At 38.5% G+C, this 16,126-nt stretch overlaps 2 protein-coding genes and 1 pseudogene across 3 annotated transcripts; 2 read left to right on the plus strand and 1 right to left on the minus strand.

Annotated features, from left to right (window-relative positions):
• The window catches only part of LOC149036763 (uncharacterized), a 386,542-nt pseudogene that overhangs the window by 246,204 nt on the left and 124,212 nt on the right, over window positions 1–16,126 (minus strand).
• LOC113673740 (uncharacterized) lies at window positions 62–2,710 on the plus strand. The gene is made up of 3 exons (XM_027190168.2): window positions 62–354; window positions 629–732; window positions 1,898–2,710. Exons 1-3 carry the CDS (start codon window positions 106–108, stop codon window positions 2,313–2,315), a joined length of 771 nt encoding a protein of 256 aa, XP_027045969.2. The 5' UTR covers window positions 62–105; the 3' UTR covers window positions 2,316–2,710.
• On the plus strand, window positions 3,296–15,564 carry LOC113673735 (FACT complex subunit SSRP1). Of its 2 annotated transcripts, none has more exons than XM_089188880.1 (18): window positions 3,296–3,350; window positions 3,427–3,492; window positions 4,363–4,548; window positions 5,016–5,121; window positions 5,301–5,378; window positions 5,752–5,867; window positions 6,974–7,068; window positions 7,459–7,594; window positions 8,266–8,369; window positions 8,862–8,990; window positions 9,535–9,765; window positions 10,816–10,882; window positions 11,410–11,533; window positions 12,311–12,371; window positions 12,914–13,076; window positions 13,895–14,089; window positions 14,479–14,739; window positions 15,064–15,564. In XM_089188880.1, exons 2-18 carry the CDS (start codon window positions 3,436–3,438, stop codon window positions 15,217–15,219), a joined length of 2,265 nt encoding a protein of 754 aa, XP_089045006.1. In that variant the 5' UTR covers window positions 3,296–3,350; window positions 3,427–3,435; the 3' UTR covers window positions 15,220–15,564. The 2 variants fall into 2 exon arrangements, with proteins under 2 accessions (XP_089045006.1, XP_089045005.1); XM_089188879.1 differs by having other exon boundaries at window positions 3,303–3,350; window positions 14,479–14,743; window positions 15,074–15,564.

The following is a 16,126-nucleotide window of genomic DNA, read 5'->3' on the forward strand; positions in this document are numbered from 1 at the left end:
TTAGCCGATATAGTTTGATCATTACTTCCGGTGACGAACGAAAGAACTCAAACCCAGTCGATTGACATTGTTCAAACCGCGCGAGATTGCGTTAGGCACTTAATCATGACCCTCATCAAACGTATTGCATCTTTTATTGTTTTTGTCGTCCTTTACTTTGGCAGTATCAAATGCATAACACCTTACGAAGAAATTATTCAATATAAAGAGGAATACGCTCTTCCAGAGTTGCCGTACAACTATGATGGTTTGGAACCTTTCATCGATGAAGCGACAGTGAGGGTGCATCACTTAGGTCACCACGCAGCTTACACGAAAAAGCTAAATGCAGCCTTGAAGAGCTGGAGAGAATCGGTTAGTGCCAAAGGCACAGATTACAAAGTTGCTAAATTCTGGATTGCATTCTTTGGAACTAGAGTAGTGCAAGAAAATGTTAGGTTTCGTGAAAATATTGACGTAGAGACATAGAGTGGGGGGGGGGGGGGGGTTGATGACAGTTCATTGCCGAAAAAAGAACGGATGGTCGTGTCAATCCACAGCCTTTTTATTTATATAAATTTTAAAAGCAGGAATCATTAAAATTTTCCAAGGTATTGCTGTATTGATTTGTTCCTCAAATATCTTTCAGGGAAACATTTCGCAGTTGTCTTCAAAACCCATTGTGACTATTCTGAATAATCTTGATCTTGTCCCTGATCAGTGGCAGCTGGCAGTAAGGAATAATGGTGGAGGGTGAGTTAAGTTTTAACTGTATCTTCACATAGAACTATTTTACAATTCTTGTGCAAGAGAGTTTATGTAAATCTAAACAAGTGCTCTACAAATCGAGAGATTCTACCTCATGTGTTATTCTTATTGGTCCAAATCAGGAGCTTATTACCTGGAGCTTCCGTCTTCCATAATTACCCTCTGAGTCAACCCTGTCCTGTATCTTTTTATTCATAGAAGCACCTCTTGTGGGGTTTTTTTGCAGGTGTTTACATAATAGCCAATCATAAGAGAGCTGTGGTCCTCTACTAAAGAGAGAGAATAGAGGTCACCTTTTGTCTTTGACCGTCAATTTTTTTAGGGTGTTATGTGAACGTCAGCATGTTTTTGCAGGAAATTGTAGAACCCCCTACATATCTCAGTTCTAAAAATAAAAAGATACAGGACAGTGTTGACTCAAGGGTACAATTAGTATGGAGGCTCTGGGTAATGGGCTCCTGTCCAAATACAGTTTCATTTGTGTTTCTCGCCTTCTTATTGGTCATCCACTTTTGTAGTTTGAAACAACCAGGTTTTAGCCTATTTTTGGTTTTCTCAAACAAGCCAAAAGCTTTCCTGTGCCATCTTCACTGATTACCATTGGTTGTCATTTACTGATCCTTACTGTTTCGGAAATATAAATTCTTCTTCTCTGATAAATAGCTCTCTCATGAATATAACAAAATTTGCCTCTCTGAAGAATTTTAAAATAGTTTTATTTAATCATCATTATAATTTCTGGTCAGTGGTTAGTGCACTGGACTTCAGATCAAGAATTCAAAGTTCCAGAGCTGGTGGGATCATTTTTCTTCACTCTCTCCACTCAGGAGTATAAATGGGTATGTGTAAGTTGTCAAGGAAACCTGACAAAATGCCAAGGGGGGAGTAACTTGGAATAGTCTAATATCTCATCCAGGGAAAGTAGAAATGTCATTATTGTGGTAAAAAACAAATCAACTGTGGTTTAGGGTGGTCTGTGTTCTAATCAACAACCATATAAGTCATCACAGAGGTCAAAATTTTTTGCAAACTCACAAGCAGTAGTAGTTAAATATTGTTGTTGATAAGAGAACAGACAACACAAAACCACTGCTAATTTATTAATTAGCTACTAAGCTCAAAAGCAGACTTTGTTTTTTCCTCTTGGCAGGTATGTGAACCATGCTCTTTACTGGGCAATCATGTCTCCAAATCCTAACAATGAAGAGCGAAAGCCATCCGGCAAGGTAGCCCAGATGATAGATGAATCCTTTGGAAGTTACTCTAACTTTCAATCAGTGTTTGAGAAGGCTGCCTTGAACCTGTTTGGATCAGGGTATGCATGGTTGTGCCTTGATGTTGAAGAGACCAGGCTCAAAATCAGTGGAACAAAAAATCAAGATAGTCCATTGAATGAGAAAGGCTTAATGCCTATCCTGGTCATTGATGTTTGGGAACATGCTTATTATCTGAAGCATCAGAATCACAGGGCAGCATATGTACAGATATTTTGGAATGTTATCAACTGGGATGCTGTCAGTAAGCTTTTAGAGTGGTGGCCTCAGGAAGCTAAACATGAAGAACTGTGAAGGCAACTTTGACTGGTGATGTTATTATGAAAGCAATCTCCACAGTAATGAACCCTACTTGAACAGCAGTGGAGAAAATTCAGGCATGTACGGAATTTGAACCTATTCCTCTAGGATACCGGTTCAGTGCTCTACCAACTGAGCTAACAAGTCAACTGGGAGCTGGTTGCTCAGTTGGTAGAGCACTGCACAGGTATCGTAGAGGTCATGGGTTCAAATTTTGTACAAGCCTGAAGTTTTTCTGGCGTTATTTTCACTACTGCTTAAGAAGTGTTCATTACTGGGAAGATTGCTTTCATATTCACGACTTTATCTGCAGTTCACATGTATGATTTTCATAAATTCACAGTCACTGAATTCAGCAATTAAAAATAAAATTGAATCATTTTTCCTTACCTTGTTGACAATACTGGCTTTTTTCTGACATACTTTCCAACTGTGGGTAGGGGTTCCTCTTGCAAAAAAGTTGCATAATGTCATAAAAATGTTGTGGATTTCACAAGCTTCATTTGGAAATTTTTAGAAATTTTACATAATTATGCAGAATTGCTGCTGCAGAAGAAAAAAAGAAAGCTTTTAAAGCACCAAACGAAAAAGAAAAACAGTAAGCAGAGTTCGGAAGATCAATCAAAACACAAAAAACTTGAGACTTCCTCCCATGCTCAAAAATGAAGTTCACTCTGCATTTATTTCTCATGAATGTATTATAGATTTAAGTCTGCCTAGATAATTTTGGCATCAGTGGAAATCATTAGCAAATCTAAAAAACTTTTATCAAACTTTTGAGGACACTCTTTCAGCTTTGCTCCCCTTAAAAACCAACCTTTTTTTTTTCTTGCAAGCTAGAATCACATATGAATAATTTCTCAGCAATTTTCCTGTTTAAACTTACGTCCCTCTGTCCCGTGTGATCCCGTAACACGACGAAAAATTATCGCGGGAACGAGACATACTGAAAGCCAATCACAAAGTAGGTTCAGTTCTCACTCTGCCAGCTTGTCCGCCATTTTGGAAACGCGCGGGAACAAACAAGGGGTAAAATCTCCTTTCTCAAAACAATAACTCCATGTTCTTTTGCATTATTGATTGTTGATTTTTAACCTGGCTATAGGAATTTGAAATGGCCACTGATGGTTTGGAGTTCAGTGATATTTACCTTCTTGTAAGAGGTGCATTGGTGAGTGGAAATGGCAGAAGCTCCATATCACGTGTAGCTCGTAGAAAGAACGATCAGTGCATGGCTTCTAATTTCAAAGCTAAATATACTCACGAGATTTTTTTTTTACAAATATCCTTATCATCTACATGATGTTATACGAGATATATTTCTTACGCCTTTTAAAGGATTCCTAATCGTTGTACTGGGGTGATTTTGCAACCGGAAGCAACTTGTGAGCTTCACTGACGGCTGCAGCTCTAGCCAGTACACTTCTGTGCTGCGCTCTTCTAATATTCACTTGGTTCCTGGTCTCAGAGATTTGAAGAGCTAGCCCCTAAAGGCGTCCATGATTGCACATAAACAAGACGCTACGAGACAACGACTTAAACCAGCTGGGTTCCGCCGGTACCAATCTCTGTATTACAAGGGCTAATAGGCTACTTTAAGTCTCTTACATTCAATATTTGATTAGAATTTCTCCCTCCATGCCATAGCTTTATTGCGAGTGAAGGGAATGTGGTGTCATATCAAGATAACATTATTCAGCAAATGGGACAATCTACTTACTGTTGAGTTCAATCTACTTACTGTATTATTTGACTCAAAGAACTCTTTTGAGCGATTTATTCCAAGTTTATGGCTTCCACGTTTAGGCAATCCATATTCTATCCATATCATGGTATTCTTTCCCTCTAGCAACAATCCTTTTCGATTCTAACCTTGTTCAAATGATGGGGCCACTTGGTCAAAAATTGGTGTTTTTTTTTTTCGCATCATAGAGGTCAATTCTTGACTTTTTGGGTGGATAACTTGAAGATTTATTTCAACCACAGAAGGTTTAAAGGGGCTAATGCCCTTAAAAATATCACATTTCTGCCTTGTTCACAGAATGATGGACGGTTGAAGTTACACAAAGGTGGAATAATATTCAAAGCAAACAAAACTGGAAAAATTGACCAAGCAGCAGTGGCTGATATTGAATCAACTAGTTGGTTGAGAGTAGCTCGTGGTTTTGAACTGAATGTTGCTCTAACAAATGGAATGCAGTTCAAGTTTGAAGGTTTCAAAGAGGCAGTAAGTCTTTGTCTCCATTTGAAACTACTTGAAAGCTAACAGTTGGTATCACTACAGCAATGTTGTTAATTACTTGGATTTCTCTCTGTCAAAACAAATAGTTAAAACCTTTGTAGTATGGCTAGGATGCAGTGAAGGGGAAAGTCTCCCTTTACCGCATTTTTTTTAAATCTGAGCTTAATACAACAAAACACATTTCAATATTCTTAACTCAAGTGCAGGGTGATGCTGCATTTTCTGCTCTAATTGTAAATAGTTATTTGTATTCTCACACAAGAATGAGATGTTGTCTTTTTAAACTAGATTTAAATTCTATTCTAAGTACATGGGACATTTCATTGAAATTTTTTTTTACTTGCCATATGACATCAAAAAAATATTTTTGAAGTGGCATCCAAACATTCAGTTCTCTTGATTTAAATTAACTAGAGTGAAACTAATTTTTCTCTTGTGTTTTCTCTTTTTAGGACTATGACCAACTAGCAACATTCATTAAGGAAAATTTTGGAAAGGATCTGGAAGAAATAGAATTATCCGTCAAGGGCTGGAACTGGGGCACTGCTAAATTCAAAGGTTAGAGGTGTCTGTCCATGTAATGTGTTCTTAGTCATCTGTAGTCTGTGTCTGTTTGTTGTTGTTGGTGCTACCTGTTTTCACAAACATTGCATAATTTTTCTGCATTTGATTGTGAGACCAACATTGATCTGGTTTATTTGTATTGCTGTAACAAAGGATTTTGTGAAATGTTTCAGGCTCCTCTCTCTGTTTTGAAGTTGATGAAAAGCCAGCATTTATAGTCCCTCTCAAGGATGTGTCGCAAGCAACAACAGGTGAGGTTTTTCCTTTCATCTTTGTTACATCCTATTTTTTTCAGAGTGGAAAAAATTAATTTGGAATTACTATCCTTTCAATATGAAGTATGGAAGAGCACTAAATTCTAAAACAGTGAATTCCCAGGTTGTAGACACTTCATTACAAGGCCTGTCCAAAATGATACAGAACTTTGTGGAAATCAGAGTTGCAGCCAAGAGCCTGCTGCTGGGGATATTTGCCAGATGAAATGCAGCAATTACCTGCTAAATATCCTGCTGCTGAGTACTGCTTTTTCACCTGGCTAATTTCAGATTGCATGCTCTCTATGTGTGAGGATTTCCTGAATAAAACATGAACAGTCTTATACAGTGTTATTTTATTCACAAACAGGAAAAAATGAAGTGGCACTTGAGTTTCATCAAAATGATGATGCACAGATCTGCCTAATGGAAATGAGATTTTATATCCCTACACCTGCAGATAATCCAACAGAAGACCCGGTCAAAGTATGTTCTTCATTTCTAAAATCCACATTTTGATTATAAGGGGAAGCAAGTTTAACATGTCATGTCCAAAGAATGACAATGTGAAATCTGTGCCAAGCTACAATCATCATCCAAATTAGTTGATAGATCATCTTTGAACAGTCCTATTTATGTGTAGATTAACACTCCTGTGTCTAACGCACTCTTAGTCATTGACAATACCCCCCTCCCTCATTCGATATTGCCTGTATGTAGCTAAAAGGTCATGGAATCGCGATACAGCATTTTTTTTTAAGGAGAGGGGGGATGGGGCAAATTGGTTAATGTAACAAGGGAAAAAGAGTGGAGAAGGTCAATGTGTCCACAATTTTGTTGCCAGTTGTAGGCATTTTACTTTTTAAATTGATATTAACCCTTTACCTCCCAAGATCTGATTGTTAATTCTCTCCTGTAGCTGCTGCACATTTCCCTGTAAATTAGTTATGAGAACTTGGTGCTAGATCAAGATAGCATTTTATGCCTGATAAGTTTGAATATTCTCATAACCTGTTTGCTGAATAAGTTAAGGATGTTATAGGGAGAAGTTTCATGTTAATCACATCTGGGAGTTAAAGGGTTAAAGAGGCAATTTGTGCAAATCTGTTTATGTTGTGGAAACTTATCCCTTAAACTGCAAAGAGTGACTGGGATCTATTTTTCCTTAAAACATCACCTCTGAATCAAACATTGAAGTCACTAGAATTAAGGAAATAGTTGCCAATTGAAGAAGCTTTGACTGTTAAACAAATTCTCCCAACCAGCACCAAAGAAATGTATAGAGAACAGTATGGAGAATATAGATACTAATGTTAGTTTGTGAAGAGTTTGATAAGCTTTAATTAATTTTTCTCTTTTTGCTTCACAAAGTGTAGAAGTATGTACATGTTTGTAGTCTTATTGTTAAAGTGAGTAGAAAACTGGAATATACAGTCAGTGGCTTAAACACCCAGAGACTGAAAGAACAATGAGATTTCTGCTGGAAAATCACTACATTTAATAATCCTGATTATTGCAATAAATTTTTTTCAGTTTCTACTATAATTTGTTTGCTTTGTTTTTGTTTTTGTTTCTATTTTTATTTTTGGTAGAGTTTCCATCAAAAAGTTCTCGAGAAAGCGGACATTATTCAAGCAATAGGAGATGCTATTGTTACAATACCTGATGTCGCCTGTTTGACCCCAAGGTAATTCTACTTGAAAATGAATCCCTTGGCCTGGTGCATTGTGTTTGAGTGTTTTAAGATTTAATGCTGCAGGAAGCAATCGCTGTGACCATTCAGAGCAAAAAAAAATATCAGCAGAAACCAGTAAGGACTCTTTGTAAAAACAAGCAAACTGCTTAAAGCAAGAAAATGTAAAGGACCATGTGGAATAGATTTAGCTTTATATCTGATTGGGTGAGAGAGGGGCACAAATTTCACAGATCAGTTACAGTGAAGTGAAGCAAAACCATTACAATCCTTGATTACCTCTGAACTCTTAACTGAGAGTTTTTTTTTGTCTGTTTTATAAGATTAGGGAGTAGAAGCTGCTGTTGTATGTTAAAATTTTCTTTTTTTCCTTTTTGTTTTAAGGGGCCGGTACACCATGAAAGTGTTCCCTTCATTTCTTCAACTTCATGGCAAAACTTATGACTACAAGATTCCTTACACATCAGTGTTGCGTCTTTTCCTTTTACCTCACAAAGACCAAAGATTTATGTTCTTTGTGGTAAGTTTTATTATATGAGTAGATAACATGCAGGGCCATTGCGGCTTATTGGAACATTTTGTCATGTTTGTCTCCTTGAGGAATTTCCTCAATAATTCATTTTGGAGAGAAGGTCCAGTGTCAAGCAAAATCAAGTAACATATTGTGTTGTAGTTCACTTGTATACTGGGAAAAAATAATGTTAATTAAAATGTTTTGCACTAAATGTAGCACTTGAGACTGGAATAATCTTGAAGTCAGGTATAAGAAAAAGGTGTTAGAGTGTGATAGGATTATTATGGTGGCCTAACTCATAGATGTGGACAAAGAGCATTGAGTTAATAAAGTGATGCGCGATAGTGCACGGCATGATTGTAGCGGAGGTGTGAAAAGACAAGGAAGGGTTGGGTTGAGTCAGCTGATGAAGGTTCTGTGCATGATCCAACCCAGGTTCCCCTGGTTTTTGCTCTGTTACCATTCTTGTGTCGTTTTCTACTTCACTCCGTTTTACTTTCTGAATACCTGAAACCGGCTATCATGAAGTTAACAGCTTTAAAAATGAAGTTCAAAAGTAAAGTATTAGGAGAGAGGCTCCATGTAGAATAAGACAGCCTGGAAATTGAATAACATTCATCGCTTTGAAATTTGCTGTTGATGGACTACTCTGAAATAGTTGTTTTTTTGCATTGTAGGTTAGCATGGATCCTCCAATAAAACAAGGCCAAACAAGATATCCATTCTTGATCATACAATTTGAAAAAGATGAAGAATTTGATGTGAAACTAAATTTGTCAGAGTAAGTGAAGGAGTTTTACATGATCAATATTACAATTTTTCTTCTCTTCCTGTGCTTTCTGTTTGAGTACCTGTTCAAGGTATTGTGATTTCTGGAAATGCGGATAAAAATTGGGGGAATTATGAGGGTAGAGAATTCCCATTCTAGAAGCTTTTGAGTGTGGGAAAGCGATAGTGTTAACTTTCGTTTGAATAAAAGGGGTAACTTTCGCAGTGCTGCCTTTGTGGGGGTGGGGGGGGGGGAGGGGGAAGGAGAGGGGAAAGGGGAGAAGAGAGGTATTACAAGATAATGTGGTTTTGTGAACTGAGTTGATAACGTAAATTGGCCACTGTAAGGAGTTCCTAAAGCTGACGTTTCTAACGTTAGCCGTTTGTCAGTGGCGTAGGTGCAGTAGGTCGGCCACTGATCCAACTTCATTGTTTAAAGCGTAGCATGTACATCTTATACCGAATTCCTCGAGTGTTTTGACATCTTGGTATTTTTGCAATTTAGGGAGGAGTTAAAGGAAAAATATGAAGGGAAGATAACTCAGGAGATGGATGGTCCAATTTACGAGATTGTGAGCAGACTGATGAAGGCAGTTGTTGGTCGAAGAATAACCGTTCCTGGTACATTTAAAAGGTGCGTATTAATGTGATGTGTTTCTGGTGTTCTAAGGTTGTGTTTTGTTACTCTGGTTAAGGTGATCGGTTGCTTATCACACCGACTAAAAGAATATTTGGGCAGCAATCTTTAACCCTTTAACTCCTAAGATCTGATTTTGAATTCTCCCCTCTAGCAGCTGCACATTTCCTTGTAAATAAATCGCGAGTATTTGGTGTTAGATGAAGACTACTAACCTTTACCTGATAAGTTTGAGTATTCACATTACATGTTGCCTTAACTCACTTATGGGTGTTAAAGGGTTAAGACAGGATGACTTGTTAAACATCCCTTTCTCTGTGCGTTAGAGACATCCCAGTCTAAATATCATTGAACAAAGCTAGTAGCGTGAAATGTTTGAATTTTCTCATCGTAGAAGTTGCAAAAAGGTCTGTTTCTATTCATTCTTTCAATCAACCTGTGACATAGATCCATTAGAGAAATATAAGTAGACTCCATTATGAACGAATTTTTAAATCCAGACATTTTTCAGTCTTGCCCTAACTCTTCTTCTGCTTTTCAGTCATGCGGGAGTCAGCTGCATCACGTGTTCATACAGAGCTGGCAGCGGAATGCTGTACCCTTTAGAAAGGGGCTTTATATTTGTGCACAAACCCCCTGTGCACATCCGCTTTGACGAGATCTCCTCAGTGAACTTTGCCCGTGTGGCAGGAGGAGGTGGATCCAGTCGGTCATTTGATTTTGAAGTGGAGACAAAGTCGGGGGTCAGTTACGTGTTTAGTAGCATCGAAAAGTAAGTGGCGTCTACAGGATGTTGAGGAATTTTGGATGAGGTTTTCCGACGCATTCATTAACAAAATGGGAGAAAGTGAAATGTGATCATCGCAGTAAATTTTCCAATTTAAGCAATTGGAAAGAAGAAGCCTGAAAAAAATCAGGGCTTCAACGGGATTCGAACCCGTGACCTCCGCGATACCGGTGCGATGCTCTACCAACTGAGCTATGAAGCCACACATTGGGAGCGAGGTCAATTTATTGAGTTCATATCTTCCCGTGCAGTGAAATCATGTGAAGTTTATATGAATTATTTCATATAAACTTCACATGATTTCACTGCACGGGAAGATATGAACTCAATAAATTGACCTCGCTCCTAATGTGTGGCTTCATAGCTCAGTTGGTAGAGCATCGCACCGGTATCGCGGAGGTCACGGGTTCGAATCCCGTTGAAGCCCTGATTTTTTTCAGGCTTCTTCTTTCCAATTGCTTAAATTGGAAAATTTACTGCGATGATCACATTTCACTTTCATCTACAACCGCAGTACAAAATATGAATTATTTCATATAAACTTCACAAAATGGGAGAAAGTAGAACATGCATTCAATCAAATAGGTCTTAGATCGAACGCATGGTACAAGTACTGATTGAGCCCGTGGGCACACCCTTGTTATTGGCGCTGGCTAATACTTATTATGATGAAACGGCACTGGCGTCCAGCACGATCCTAAGGGCGTTAAAACACTACAGTACGCTCACACCTTCACTCTACTTCCAAGGGAAGAGAAACGGGACACGTGCATATAAAACAGTAAGCTCGTTCCCAGATTCCTCGTTCATCATAAGCTCCTTTTTCGGTGAATAAGTGGTAGCTGAGGAAACGAGATTGACAACGCAGCGGTCAAACCGCGGGCATGCGCAAATGATTAAAACTTTGTCAGCAGTACGCCAATTTTCAGTGCAAAGTTTTAAAGGGAAAAATTACCAACAACTGGAGTCATGAAAATATTTCAGGTTTTTCAAAGTAGCTTGAGAAATTTTAATCTGTCTTGCATCATATTTCAGAGAGGAGTATGGCAAATTATTCGATTTTGTCAGTGGCAAGCATCTGAGAATAAAGAACACAGGAAAGGTTAGCACACAATACATAATTTCAAATAACACTTTTTTTGCAGTCATTGACAGACTAACGCCCTCATTCTTAGCGCTGTAAGACGCACATTTCTCTGCCCGCAGGAAGATTTGAGACGAGTCCGGGAGAGGTTTGCCGGGAGTCTGGCACTTATTATCATTGCATGCTCTTACTTTACTCAAGGCCTCATGCTTTCTTGCAGGCGAGGAAACGCTCGTGCCGGAGTGCCCACGATGAGGGTCAACGCTATTCAGCGTGCATGCAAAGTATCAGTACTTTTTATTGCAGCATTCCTGCCCCTAGTCCTTTTGAAAATTCTGCAGTTTTGTTTGCGTCTGCTCTTACGGTTCCTCTCTTTGTACGTGAATACAACAGTTCTATCAAAATAAGCCTAGATTTTGAAATAAATTCTCCCTATTTAGCTAGGTACCTTAAGGTAAACAAAGCAAAATTATTTTATTGTAGTCATTTTCACTATTCATCATTATTTATTTATATGTTTATGGATTTTTGTGGTTTAATCGAAGGTGTCATCAAAGCAGTATGAAGACGAATTGATGCCCGGCTCAGACGAAGATTCTCACGATGCGTACTTGGAGCAGATGAAGGCTGAAGGAGCCGAGAAATACGAAGAGTCAGAGTCAAGCGAAGGTGTGTGTGTGTGTGTGTGTGTGTGTGTGTGTGTGTGTGTGTGTGTGTACTAAGCACGTAATTTCTAATTCACACTCCGCCTTGAAGACAGATGCCGATACCACTGGCCCATCCCTATACTGCTAAAAAATCTTCTCAACCGTTTCCTTTGTAGTGATCAAATTCCAACTGTAGTATTGGACAAATAGGATTTCTATTTTGAGCGCACAGAGAGTGTTGCCGTCCCACACTAGCCTGTTTTTCAGAGTTTTCACGGGACACATTTCATTGAAATTGTGATCAGAATCTTAAAGGTAGTTCTGCAATTTTCCAGGCCCGGGAAGTCGTGGGTCTTGGTTGCCGCCTATGAAAAATTAAGGAATTGACGACTCGCTGTACACTCCGAATAGTTTCTTCTTTTCCGCGAAGTCCATCGCGCGAGTAACAAAAAAATCAGTGAAAACTGGAATAAAAAAAAAAAATGATGTTAGCGCGCCGCGCGAAACTCTGGGTGTGAGGCTCACGCAAAGGAGGGATAGCTCCTAGTCTAAGGTCACTGTTTTTTTTATCTTTATTACAACAAAAACGCAAGAAATACGTTCGTCAAATGGTTGCTTTCATGTAATTTTAAAACCAAACGATTGATCTATGGCCATGGAAAACACAAAAGAAGTCCTGCAGAAAGTGAGGGAAAGTCTTGAATTTTGGTATTTGAGGATGTTGAGCCTTTTTTCTTCGCATAATTTTGTTCAGGTGAATTCATGTGTTTTTCCTTTCCATTTAATCTGTTACTTACAGATGAGTCAGACGAGTCCTTCAATCCTGGAAGTGGGGGAGAAGATCAGGATTTGAAAGAGGAGTGAGTATATCTGTTTTACCCCGCTAAAATTGTTCTGAGTAGAGAAGTATTTTCGTGCTAAAGGCAAGGTACAATTCTTCTGAAATATTTTTAAAAGACAGGCACTCTCCTGGCCTAGCTTTTTTTACCCTTTACGGTGGCTAATTTACGTTTTCAACTCAGTTGTTAACACTAAATTACCTGCTACACTCTCCCACCTTCGCAGCACCACAGTTTCTTTAGAAACTTGCCCCTTTACTCTCCTGGCCAGTTGGTTCTTTCACCCTTTGACCATTAAGAGTGAATAGCGTCTTACAATACCATCGCTGAATCACGCATGAAGGTTAGGAGAATTAGGGAAATTATCACCACCTAAAGAAGCTTTTGATTGTATCAATTCTCCCTGTAAGCACCTTAGGAAATGTTCAGAGAACGCTATGGAGAATATGCATACTGATTTTAGGGTGTAAAGGATTAAGAAAAGTCTATTGACCGTTGCTTTATTCCTAGCTGATTAGGCTCGTGGCCACAATGAGGCTAATTTTAAGATAATTTTGTACTAGATTCGAGAGCGACCCGTCTTCTTCAGAAAGTGAAGGAGAATCCGACGAGGAAGGCAAGCCAAAACACAAAGTAAAGGAAAAGAAGAAGAAAAAGTCGCCTGAAAAGAAAAGAAAAGCTGAAAAAACCGCGAGCCCCGCACCGAAAAAGAAGGCTAAAACTTCAGTATGTGTTACTGAAAATCTTACGGCTCTGTCGTCTTGTTTTTAACCTTTCAGAAGCAGAATGTTCCCTTTCACTTTTCCTATTTGACTCACGAGGAATGTCGTTTCACAGTTCACGATGCATAAGGCTCATGGAGAGTGATGGAATTTCACTCTTTCATTTTTAGGCCAGACTTTTGTGTATACTTCCATCCCATTTGGTTATCTTTCAGAGTTTTTTGTGTTGATTGATTTGATAACAAGACCGCGAAACTCATTGGCGTTGGTTTAGTGTCTTAGTACTTGTTGTGTTTTTGATTATCTGTTTGTTTGTTCGTTTGTTCGTTTTTTTTTTGTTTCAATCAAAGAATTTATATACCTCTAGGAAAATCAAAAGACTGTTTGTACCGGCCTGTACTGCAAGAGTATACTTTAAAATTTAATTGTTCTAGTCAATCGCTGTATGAGCCAATCAGAAACAGAGCTGAGAGCCTTTTTCACCTACATCTTCATCATGCTCTTTTTTTCTCTTTTATACGAAATAGAGAACGCGATATATTTCATAGGACAGTTTCCTATTGAATGTCCTAAAAACAAAATCCAAGGTTATAGTAAGAGCCAATCAGAGTAAAGGTGAATATTGTAAGAAACTGATTAGAGCTCAAAGTGAAAACAAGCTGACCGCTCCAAGCGCGGGAAAACGTGGGTGACCGAGTCGTGATTGGGTTTTTGTATGCATCTGATTGGTTGAGACGGTGGCACGAGTTTTCAAGACATGATCCAATCCCGAATGACTTTCGACACAATTGAAATTGCTTTAACCTTGATTTCGTTTTGCAGACAGATGAAACACCTCAAGGCAAACGGAAAAAGAAAGCGAAGAAGGACGCTGATGCCCCCAAGCGGCCGATGTCCGGCTACATGTTATGGCTGAGCGAAATCAGGGAACAAATCAAAGGGGAGAACCCTGGAATCTCAGTGACAGAGCTATCCAAAGTAGCGGGAGAGAAGTGGAAGAAAATTGAGGATAAAACAGTAAATGATCTTTGTATTCCTTCTATCTCAATAATGCGAGAATGATGATTATGTAAGGATTTCTACAGTGCCATGTGCATCAGCTCGGGGCGCTCTACAACACTTTGGCCAGACTACATTGAGCAGTTTACAATTTTTGAAGGATATTTTTGCAGCTGCCCTCAATTTCGGATCAAGGCCAAACCTCAACACAAGGTGCTCTTCAACCAGAGCAAATTCTCCGCATTTTCTGTAATATATTTCCTTTAATTTTAATTCCTGTAATTTAGTGTCATGGCAAACTCTATTTTTCTTTCTATCCATCATCTTTCTGCTGGAAAATGTCATGATAATGCGAGTAGAAATTACTTTTAAGTCACCTCTAACAAGGTAATTTAATTCGTGTTTAGAAATGGCAGGAAATGGCCAAAGAGGCGAAGAAGAAATACGACGAGGCAATGAAGGTGTACAAAGAGAAGAAAGCTAACGAACCAAATGATAGTCCAGATGAGAAACCAAGCAAGAAGGGTTCCGTAAAGGAGTTCCTTAATAAGAAAGGAGATAAAAAGAAAACTGCTTCTCCTCGAAAAGCTGGCAGCGGCGAGTCACAGAAATTTAAGAGCGCAGAATTTGTAGAAACTGACGATAGTTCCTCAGAGGATGAAGACAAGGTAACTTTGTTTTCTTATATCTTATGACGTCCACAAAACTTCACGATAACATCGGTTGAAGTATTTTAGAGTTTTGATAATCGTTTCCCTTACTTGTTAAACTTGTCTTGTATTTTTTTATTTATGGAAAAACCACGCAGCGAGAGATGGGAGACCGACTTGCACTATGACTCGTTCACATCTCCTGCACTTTCAGAAAAAACGAGAGACGATTGGGTACGAGCCCAATGCTTTCGTTTTAAATTGTAGAGCAAGTTCAATTTGCACTATCATTTGAGGTGTCCCATTTTATTTGACGATCTCCTATTTAATTTGCTTTTACAGAAAACCAAACCCAAACCCAAACCTAAAGCAAAAGCAAAACCTAAATCAGGAAAACCTAAGAGCAAAAGCAAAAAGGAATCAGAGGAGGAAGAATCCGAAGAAGAAGACGAGGAATCTGAGGACGTAGATATGAGTGACGGCTCAGATTCAGACTGAAGTCATGAAGTGCCAAGGAGTGCATAACTTACACAACAACTGCGCCTGCAGTAATGATGTCCATCTGTATGTTGAAAAGGGCACGCAAGCGAGACATTAAAGTCGTTTGTTTTAATTGCCTCATTTTCGTGTACACTATTTTTGTGAAAAAATACTTCAAGCTGTAAAACAGCCTGTGTCTGGTTGTGATACTGGGAGAACGGTTGAATAGAAAAAATCTGTGAGGATAATCTAAGTTTCTGTTTGTAAAAATAAACTGTAGGACCAAACTAGTTGTAAAAAGTTTTTTTTGCTCAATTTGAAAAACGAGCGCAGATACACCATTAAACCTAATTTAGGATTGGAGGTTAAAAGTGTCAATTTATCGAAACAACGCGATGAAAAATTGCAAAGTGTATGTAAGAACTCCGATTCAAATAAAAGTTTTTCAAACGAACAGCGACAAAATGTGATGCCAGCTGGCAAAACTAATTTTTCTATAACAATTGAATTGTCAGTTCTTTTAATTGAAAACAGAAATTGCCTACATTGGAGGCAAATATTGACGTTTCCTAGTTATGTTTTGATATCGATATGCCCCTTGGTTCTTTGCACGATCCCTATTTGAGTGTCCTGTGGCGAATTGGGCACAGGATTAACTTAAATACGCGATGGAATTATGAAAATATTGTTTTGCATTTGCGTGAGTGATGACGCAGCTACTGGGCGAGATTGATTAAGAAGGGCTTAAATTGGTAAACAGGAAAGGAAATGAGACATAATATTTCTTTAAATCAAGAAATGCAAATTATTTTCCTGTTTATCAACAATTTGGGATGTTTTCTTGTTTGTCTGTTTTTTTACACATTCAAAGCTTCATTAGTTTTAAACGCCTGAAATCTGAAAAGAGAGGTAACTGGAGAGGATG

The sequence above is a fragment of the Pocillopora damicornis genome, chromosome 12 (genome assembly GCF_964200805.1).
Source record: "Pocillopora damicornis chromosome 12, jaPocDami1.2, whole genome shotgun sequence".
In the NCBI taxonomy this organism is placed as follows: Eukaryota; Metazoa; Cnidaria; class Anthozoa; order Scleractinia; family Pocilloporidae; genus Pocillopora; species Pocillopora damicornis.

What these genes read in the sequence shown, in the direction of transcription:
- LOC113673735 (XM_089188880.1), top strand. Translation starts at nt 3,436, where the DNA reads ATGGCCACTGATGGTTTGGAGTTCAGTGATATTTACCTTCTTGTAAGA. An exon ending in AAAAGAAGGCTAAAACTTCA is followed by an intron (nt 13,077 to 13,894) that starts GTATGTGTTACT and finishes TTCGTTTTGCAG; the next exon opens with ACAGATGAAACACCTCAAGG. An exon ending in CCTCAGAGGATGAAGACAAG is followed by an intron (nt 14,740 to 15,063) that starts GTAACTTTGTTT and finishes TTGCTTTTACAG; the next exon opens with AAAACCAAACCCAAACCCAA.
- LOC113673740 (XM_027190168.2), top strand. Translation starts at nt 106, where the DNA reads ATGACCCTCATCAAACGTATTGCATCTTTTATTGTTTTTGTCGTCCTT. An exon ending in TGAAGAGCTGGAGAGAATCG is followed by an intron (nt 355 to 628) that starts GTTAGTGCCAAA and finishes AATATCTTTCAG; the next exon opens with GGAAACATTTCGCAGTTGTC. An exon ending in GTAAGGAATAATGGTGGAGG is followed by an intron (nt 733 to 1,897) that starts GTGAGTTAAGTT and finishes TCCTCTTGGCAG; the next exon opens with GTATGTGAACCATGCTCTTT.